The sequence below is a fragment of the Anas platyrhynchos genome, chromosome Z (assembly GCF_047663525.1).
Source record: "Anas platyrhynchos isolate ZD024472 breed Pekin duck chromosome Z, IASCAAS_PekinDuck_T2T, whole genome shotgun sequence".
NCBI lineage: Eukaryota > Metazoa > Chordata > Aves > Anseriformes > Anatidae > Anas > Anas platyrhynchos.
Window position 1 is genome coordinate 30,091,717 of NC_092621.1, and position 8,953 is coordinate 30,100,669.

At 41.1% G+C, this 8,953-nt stretch overlaps 1 protein-coding gene across 1 annotated transcript; it reads left to right on the top strand.

Annotated features, from left to right (window-relative positions):
* The first annotated feature begins 262 nt into the window (after positions 1-262).
* CDC37L1 (cell division cycle 37 like 1, HSP90 cochaperone) lies at positions 263-8,424 on the top strand. The gene is made up of 7 exons (XM_027446132.3): positions 263-492; positions 1,462-1,743; positions 3,514-3,604; positions 5,671-5,786; positions 6,114-6,236; positions 6,821-6,976; positions 7,813-8,424. The coding sequence occupies exons 1-7, from the start codon at positions 379-381 to the stop codon at positions 7,912-7,914; spliced, it is 984 nt and encodes a 327-aa protein (XP_027301933.2). The 5' UTR covers positions 263-378; the 3' UTR covers positions 7,915-8,424.
* Positions 8,425-8,953: the final 529 nt, after the last annotated feature.

Sequence of the window (8,953 nt, forward strand, 5' to 3'; positions counted from 1 at the left end):
GTTTTAATTTAACTTAAGGCTTCAATTTCACACGAGGTCTCCCTTTGACCTCAGCCTTCCGTTGAGCTGCACCTTTTTATTTAACTCAGTGCTCCCCTTGCCCACCCGTCCCCGCCCCGCGGCCGCCCCCTCCCCTCACGGCCGCGGCGGTTGGGCGGGGCCCGGGCCCCGCGCGCGTTGCCACGGTGACCGCGCCCCCCCCCCGACCAGGCCCCGCCCCCTCCCGGCCGCGCCCCGCCCACCGCGTCCTGCCGCGGGGGGGGGGGGGCGGTGTCGGAGCGGCGGGAGCGCGGCGTCCCGCCGGTATTGCCGGAAGTGGCGCGCGGCCCTGCTTCCGGCGCGCTGTGGAAGCGCCGCGGGCGGCTCCCGGCGGCGGGCATGGCGCTGTGGCTGCCGCGCTCCCGGGACGGCGGCGGCAGAGGCCCCCCGGCGGAGGACGAGGAGGAGCGGGCAGTGCCTCCCGCCGCCCGGCAGCGCTTGCTGGAGGCGCAGGTAGGGCTCCGGCACCCCCGCAGCTCAGCGCCGGCCCCTCGGAGCCGCACGGAGCCCGTCAGGAGGGGCCGAGGCGGGGGGGGGGAGGGGGGGGGTGCGGGGCCGGGGCCGCCACCGTGTGGAGAGGGGACGTGGGAAGAGCTGGGCCGCAGTCGTTCCGGCGGCTACGCGGTGCCTGCGGCCGGGGCGAGGCAGCGGTGTATAAATACCGCTGCTGGGAATCGCGGCTGCCCTTCCGAGAAGCGGCTGTTATCGGGGTTTGCAGCGTTTCCACAAATCTGCGGCCCGTGTGGTGAAAGGGGGGGGTAAGGGGGGGGTAAGGGGGAGAAGTGCTGCGGGCCCCAAACAAAGTTGGCGTGAGAAGTTTGAGGTATCTGTGTGGAAGTTGCCTTCGCGCGAGCTTCCGTGAGTGGTGGTGTCCTCTGTGCCCTTCTGCCTGAGGTTATCGGCACCACGAGCTTCATAAAGCAGCACTGGGAGGCTGGGAAATAAATCCCCATGGATGCGGGTGGGAAGGCATGGATGGCTGAGGAAAGGCTTGGGAGGATGGTTTGCAAACCATCAGTCCCCTTTCTTCTGTGACTACATATGCCTAGATGCAACACAAGCACTGCTGCTTAAGAGGTCACTCCTTTCTCCCAGCTATGAGCAGTGACCTCCTCAGTAGATTTGACCAAAAAGACTGTGTGCTTATCCTGGGTCTCAGCCGCTTTGTAATTTAAATACCACTTTTACTGTTGGTTCAAGGGAAGAAACGCTTAGAAAGTTAATACAGCTTGAGTTAGAAACCTCTTCTAAAAGCCAGCCACCTGTACAAAACCATGTTTAACCATTCCTGTGAATTTAATGCTGCTTCTAAGCTGTCTTCAAGATCAGCATTGTGTCTGGGATTTAAGCCTCTCAGTGCCTATATAATTTTTAAAATGTCAATTTTCCCTCCATAAATAGCACATCTGCTTTTTCTCACAGACCTACAACCAGGGGATTGAATTAGTCTGCCAAAAAGAAAAAGAGTTTGTGAAGCACTCTGTAGAATGCACGTGGAATCTTGCAGAAGCCCAGCAAAAACTTGGTAGTTTAGCACTGCATAATTCAGAATCTTTCGATCAAGAATGTGCTCGAGCAAAGACTGAAGCTGCAGAGATGAGATGGAGAGAAGAAGAGTGGAGGAGAAAAGAAGAAGCACTAAACCAGAGGGAAGGGCAGAACCCGTGGAACACAGATCCTGTTAGTAAGGAGGTATTTAATAAGGTATGACCCATATCAGTGTGCATGAACACATGCATTAGCCTCATTTCTCATTCCACTTGTTACTATTCTTGAGTATCTTCTGTGGCTGGTACAGTGAAAAATCAAGGTGTCTGTTAAATGATTTTTGTTTTTATTTTGCCCTGTGAAAGGGAGCAAGTTGCCCTCATACTACAGATGTAGCTGATGTTTTTTTCTATAAGAACTGGGAATCAAAACTTGCGGTGTTAATGTAGTACACATTGCCAAACAGGGCCTGAACAAGAGCTTCTTCACATTAGGAGTCTGCTCTTCTGGTGTGTCAAATTACCAAGTGTGATACAGTTTGCAACTAATAATGACTACTGTAATACAGGTTATTTAGCACAAATTCTTTTTAAGTAAAATTTGTTTAAACAATTCTATTTAAACAGCTTACCAATCTCATAATTTCACTGATTTAGCTGTATCAGGGCTGCAAGTTCCTTGATATTTGTTGTACACAGATCATTATGTTCCTACCTGAGGACAGAAGTTTCTCAGAATTACTTGCTCAGTAGACTATGATATCCTTGTCTCTAAATTGGAGAGACATGGATTTGATGGATGGACAACTTTGTGGGTAAAGAATTGTCTGGATGATTGCACACATATTTTGATGGCAATCAATGGTTCAATGTCCAAGTGGAGATCAGTAATGAGTGGTGTTCCTCAGGGGTCAGTACTGGGACTGGCACAAAGATGTTTAACATCTTTGGTGGTGGCATGGACAGTAGGATCAAGTGCACCCTCAGCAAGTTTGCCGATGATACCAAGCTGATTGGTGAGGCTGACACACTGGAGGGAAGGGATGCCATCCAGAGGGACCTGGACAGGCCTGGGAGGTGGGCCTGTGCAAACTTCATGAGGTTCAGCAAGGCCAAGTGCAAGGTCCTGCACCTGGGCTGGGGTAACTCTAACCTCAGAGAGCAGTCCTGAGAAGCAGGACGTGCTGGTTGATGAGAAGCTCAACATGCACCAACCATATGTACTTGCAGCCCGGAAAGCCAGCCATATGCTGGGCTGCATCAAAAGCAGCATGGCCAGCAGCCTGAGGGAGGTGATTCTCCCCCTCTGCTCAGCTCTCCTGAGACCCCACCTGGAGTCGTGCGTTCAGCTCTGGGGCTCCCAGCACAAAAAGGACATGGACCTATTAGAGTAAGTCCAGAGGAGGGCCATGGGAATGATCAAAGGACTGGAGCACCTCTCCTGTGAAGACAGTAGTCTTCCAGTACCTAATGGGGGCCTGCAGGAAAACTGGAAAGGGATGTTTCTTAGGGAGTTTAGTGATAGGCCAAGGGTAATGGCTTTAAAATAAAAAAGGATAGATTTAGATTAGATATAAGGAAGAAATTCTTTTCTTAGGGTGTGGTGAGGCATTGGAACAGGTTACCCAGAGAAGCTGTGGATGCCCCATCCCTGGAAGTGTTCAAGGCCAGGTTGGATGAGGCTTTGGGCAACCTGGTCAGGTTGGAGGTGTCCCTGACCAGGGCAGGGGTTTGGAATGAGGTGATCTTTAAGGTCCCTTCCAACCCATCCGTTCTATGTTTCTATAATGAAACTTTTCCAATTCTATTCTTAGGCAATACATTTAAAAAAAAAAGAAAGCCTTTTGAAGCATATGACAGGACTCTAAAATTAGAATATTGGCCTTTGGATGGTAACATATTGAAATGTAATATTCCTATATATCACAAAAAGGTATGTTTGGAGATTTCTGTGATAGTAATATATATATATATATTTATTCCTCAGAGTTTTATTAATCAAAAAAGAAAAGAAACAGAAGATGAAGACTTGTCTGAATCATTTATGCAAAAACACGAACAAAAGATTAGACACTTTGGTGAGTATGCTTTCTCCAACATTTTGCAGTTCAGATTTCTACAATATTTATGTAGGTTTTCTTCTTATTCTTGTACAGAACGAAATAACCTAAAAGACTGTCTAGCTTTATCTTATGACAACAAATAATAATTTCAAAGTGAAATAATATGTATACTAAAGCAGCTTCTTAGCTCCTGTTAACTAGTAGGAACTTTAATCTGAAACAAGTACTCAAATGGGCCTAAGATCTCAAAACTTAAGTTCTAGCAACTTTTTTTTTTTTTTGCTGTTCAGTGGGAGAGCACAGTATTATTCATAGAATTTTTGTATATACATGTGCTTGTGATTGCCTGTATCTATCTCCTTCTATTAAGTGTTTTTTTGGTGACTATTAGTCTGCAGGAGGAATGATTGATTTAAAGGTATACATCTGGAAATGCCTACTGAGTGTGTGTGCATGGAGATGTGTGTTCCTTTAAATTACATTTAACTATCCACTAGGTGGCACTTCAGCTCCATTGTAATTGTTGACCTCATAAGCATAGTTAATCTTACAAAAGTAATCTGAAATGTTAATGGTTCTGTTAAGTACTTCCCATTCTTAGTTGCAGGCTGTTTTCAGACAATGATGTAGTATGACTGTATTTGGAATTCCAGAGCAATCAATAAAAGGACTGAGTTGAAAAAATTCACCTGATTGTACAAACTGGGTTTTACTAAGCTATTTGGCATCTAGGGATCTTATACTTTTTTTAGAGGAGGGGTTTCTGGAAGGGTCTTAGAAAACCTTGCAAATACCAAGCAAGGCACAATGCTGTCAAGAGTATGCAAATAGTAACAATAGGCATATATTCTCTTAAATACTTGAACTGCCAAGTGTAGTGACAGCGTGTCCAGAAGATGTCTCTTCTGCTGTGCATTTCAGAAGAAAAAAATGGGCTTTCTTTTGCGTTTCCAGGCTCGAGCTGGGCAAAATGACTTTGTTGTCTAAATTCAGATGAAGCGGTTATAGAAATAACCTGAATACAAGAGCTCATCATTTTTTTTTCTTACCTCTTAAATTCAAAGCAATGTTGTTATTTTAATTTAAAATACTTCAGAGCATTGTAAGAACTGCACATTAATGCTCTTTCAGGTCTCTTTGTTCTGTGCTATCTGCTGTCAAAGAGCAGTGTAGACTAGCCATACAGCCCAAGTCCTTTTTCTGGATCCTGCTCTGCCTTTCAGGTGGTAAAGAACTTGTGCGTAACATCTCTGTTAAAAACAGTTGAAAGAAATAGTCATAGGTGGTTTCTCTTTAGGTATTTGTTTGCTAAAATTAAGATTAGTTTAGGTCATTACTATTGAATTATCTTCAGCCAAGTTACATTTTTATGCTGATATATGGGTAAAACTGTGCATCTGGTTCCTGTTGCCAGTAAATGACTTGACTGTCAGTGATACATGAAGGATGATTTTCAGAGGTGGTCTGAGTATTGAGTTCTGGTTTTTAAACTCATTTCTTCAAATGCAGTAGCCTCATGCTATTGAAATTCAATCTTCAAGTTAACTCTCAAATAGTAATGTGGCTTTACTCTGTTGAAATCAAGTTGTTTCTGTAATTACATTCAAATTTTCTAAACACCTAGAAAATCATGCGTTAGAGACACTTGCATTTTCAGCAGATTACACATTTTCTTTGTGCCTTATTTGCAGACTTTTCCAGAGGATTTGTATTTGTCAGAATCTCTGAATACTCTATAAATTTTGTAAGCTACTTGATGATGCAACTATTAGATACATCTATACTACTTTAATACTGTATATGGGAGAACTGTTTAAAAATAACTTGCCAACAATGCTAGAGATGCATTAAAGTATAGGAAATTGTTAAATTTGCTTTTAGTATCTTCATGATCTGATTGTACATTCTGGTAATGTTCTTTCAGTGCTAGTTAGACGTCTAAATAAAACCCTTAAATGTAGCTGTATGCTTTCATTATGCAGATGGTATACATACAGGGGAATGAATGCAAAAAAAAAAAACTTTGCTGCATTAAGTTATCTATCTATCCTTTTCAAACATCTTAACCTGTTTCTCATCAGGCATGATGAGCAGATGGGATGATAGTCAGAGATTTTTGTCTGACCACCCATATCTTGTATGTGAAGAAACATCTAAATATCTCATGTTATGGTGCTTTCATCTAGAAGCTGAACAGGTATGAACACCTTTGAATTGTTTGAAAGTATGCAGTTTCCCACTTTCACTATGTAAAAGCTGCCTGACTTCATTAGCTGTTTAACTTTTCTTCTTCCACTCTCTCTACCCTAGTTGGAAGGGAGAAAACAAACCAAATCTGTAACACCTTGTAACATTAGGTTTAATTCCTGCAAACAATCAGTCCCCTTTCTTCTGTGACTATCAGTTCTCATCTCTTTAGGAACTAAAAGAAAAGGAAATTCAATGTAATTTTATAAATACAATTCCAGGAAACATATTTTAATTAGAACTCTAATTTTACTTTTTTTTTTTTTTTTTTTTTCAGAAAAGAGCTCTGATGGAACAAGTAGCACACCAGGCAGTTGTAATGCAGTTTATTTTAGGAATTGCCAAAAGTTGTAATGTCGATCCAAGAGGCTGTTTTCGTCTCTTTTTCCAAAAAGCCAAAGTAAGTCAACCTACATAATCATGGTAGAAATCCTTGATGCTGTACAAGGGACCAATGTTCTAGAGCAGGATTCTTCTTGACCGTAAGATGATAAATATTTTATTGACTTAGTTTTACAAGAAAGATGTTAGCAGTTCTTTCCAGACAAACTATGTTGGTGTAATTCCAGTACTGAAAACACAGGAGAAATTTTGTAAGACTGAATCTGTGGTTTACTGTAGAGTGTATGCAGTTATTCAGGATTGATGGATCTTAGTATGGCTTTTACAGCCATTCAGTTAAAATGCAAGTCAACTTGTGCTTTACTTTTGGCCATAGTGCCACAGCAAGCACCTGATCTTCTAAGAGGACTGTCTTCTGAGTCGTAATGAAGGAAGGGCTAAAATTAATTTCTTTTTGCATGTACTTAGATGAATAAATGATTCTGCTTCTGCATATAAGTACTACAGTTTGTCCTGAAAAGAAATTTTACCTGGATTTGCATTTTAAATTGACTAACATTTTCATGACATTCACTGAATTAAATGCTTACAACTCAAAAGTAAATCTGTTTTAAGTGAAACTACTGATTTTTCTCTTTTCAGACAGGGGAAGGGTATTTTGAGGCATTCAAAAGTGAACTTGAAGCATTCAAGACAAGAGTGAGAATCTGGTCACAATCACATAGCTTTCAAGCTATCTTACTAGAGGATCCCAGTGTCAATCCTAGTCTTGTTGGACAGCTGACATCTTTGTCGCAGGTAGGCTCATGATGTCCAAAAATTAATTTAACTGAATTAGGATTGGTTGTGCTGAGAAGCTATACTTTGCTAAAATATAAAGAGGACAGTTCCTAGAACTGCCAGTACTCAGGATGTAATGGGATGCATTATCGATATGTAAGGCATATGTAGGCTTTTATTCTGCTTGCTTCAATTCAGAAAGTATCAGTGTAAGGTCAAAAGCATATGCTAGTTCAGTGCCATTGCACTCTTTTGTTTAAAAAGAAACACTGCATCGTAAAGCTGATGAGAAGCTAGAATTGTATTCACACTCGTTAACCACTAGCAGTGAAATGGGCTTTCAGTGTAAAATGGTTATGCTAATTCATGGAATCCTTCAGCTAAGTCAAGCCTGAAGAAAATCTCTTGTGATAAAACAAAATTGAGGGTGCTTACATCTTTTGGTATTGTACTAGTGAAGGCTACATTCTGGAATGAAGAAGCAACTTCAGAGGTTTTCAAAAATTAGGTATTATGGAAGGAGTCACAGTTGAAACTACTTAACTTGAAATAATTTGGTTAAAGTACATTTCAAGTAAGATTCAACAGCTATATTCTAAGTTAATGTACAGACAAGTGGTAGAAATACTGAGACAAAATACAAGCTATGCCAGCTAAATTTAAAAGACCATCTTGGCACAGTGCAGTATTACTAGTGATAATTTTTTTTAAGAGCTTATTTTCTTACTGTTGCAAACTTAAGATAGACAACATGAAGAGTCCACCTTAAGCTAAAATCTCTCTCTCTCTCTTTCTCTCTCTCCTCATATATACAATTGTGGAGAATTAAGCTGTCAATTTTTCATCTGTTGCAGAACACAGGTGGTCTACAAGGTTCCATAAACACAAATGTCTGCAGTTTAAACTCTGTGATACAAAGAGATGAAGAAGAATCCAAAATGATGGACACAGTATAGTATTGTTAAGACTGAGGCCAAGTACTTTTTTCTTTTTTTTAACAAAGAAAAGAACATGGCTATTTTCTTGACACTTATTTTTCTGGGTACTGCACTTTATTTTTGGTGTCAGGTTTTTTTGTTGTTGTTGTTTTTTGTTTGGGGAGTTTGAAGGGTGGGTAATTCACAAAAACTTGTAATATTGTTTGAAAATGTGCTGCTAGGTTTTTGGTTGTCCTTGAAGAGCAGGGTTCTCATATTGCCGAATGTGAAACTGGATGTGTTTTCTGCTACTAACCTTGCCTTTCATGACTTTAGAAATCAAAGTATGAAAACAAATCTGCACAAATACAATGTTTACAAGAAGCAGTAGATTCTTGGTAGAATCTGCTATTGTCTTACTACAGATGTGGACATGTCTTACTCTATGAATATTGGAGATCACAACTGTATTCATGCTACCTTGTTGACATTATAAGCTCTCAAATTTGGTTATCACTAATAGCAATAAATCAATACCTGGTATCAGTATTTCAGATCTGGAATGGATTAGGTTAAAACACTGGCTTTCTACCTCTACTAAGGGGATTTAAATGTTACATTGTGCTTTCATTAAAAAGAGTTTGGTTTTGTCCTAAAACAAAAGCAACACTTGTCTACATATGAGTGCCAAGTTTTATGATCTCAGATAAATTGACTCTCCTTTTATTAATAAGAGTAACTTAGGATTTTTTTTAAGCTAAGTTTCAGTATGTGGAGAAGTATTTGATGGAGGGGACAGATGGAACTTCAGGTAAAAGGGTTAGGAAAAGACAACACTTTGAAGAGAAAGCTTTGTCACGGTTCATACAGGGCAAGGTGTGTGCGAGTGTTTGAAAAGAACTTCATATGGTACTAAGCTAAAGTGGATTTCTGAAATTGTCAACTCAAACAGTTAATGTGGAAAATTTTTAAAGAACTCTGGAAGTTCAAACTCCATAGAGAAGAGCCTTCCATAGAACCTTTGCAATCCAAAACTCTAGCCTGCTTTTCCAACTTGCTACTGTTAAAGCAGTTCTAC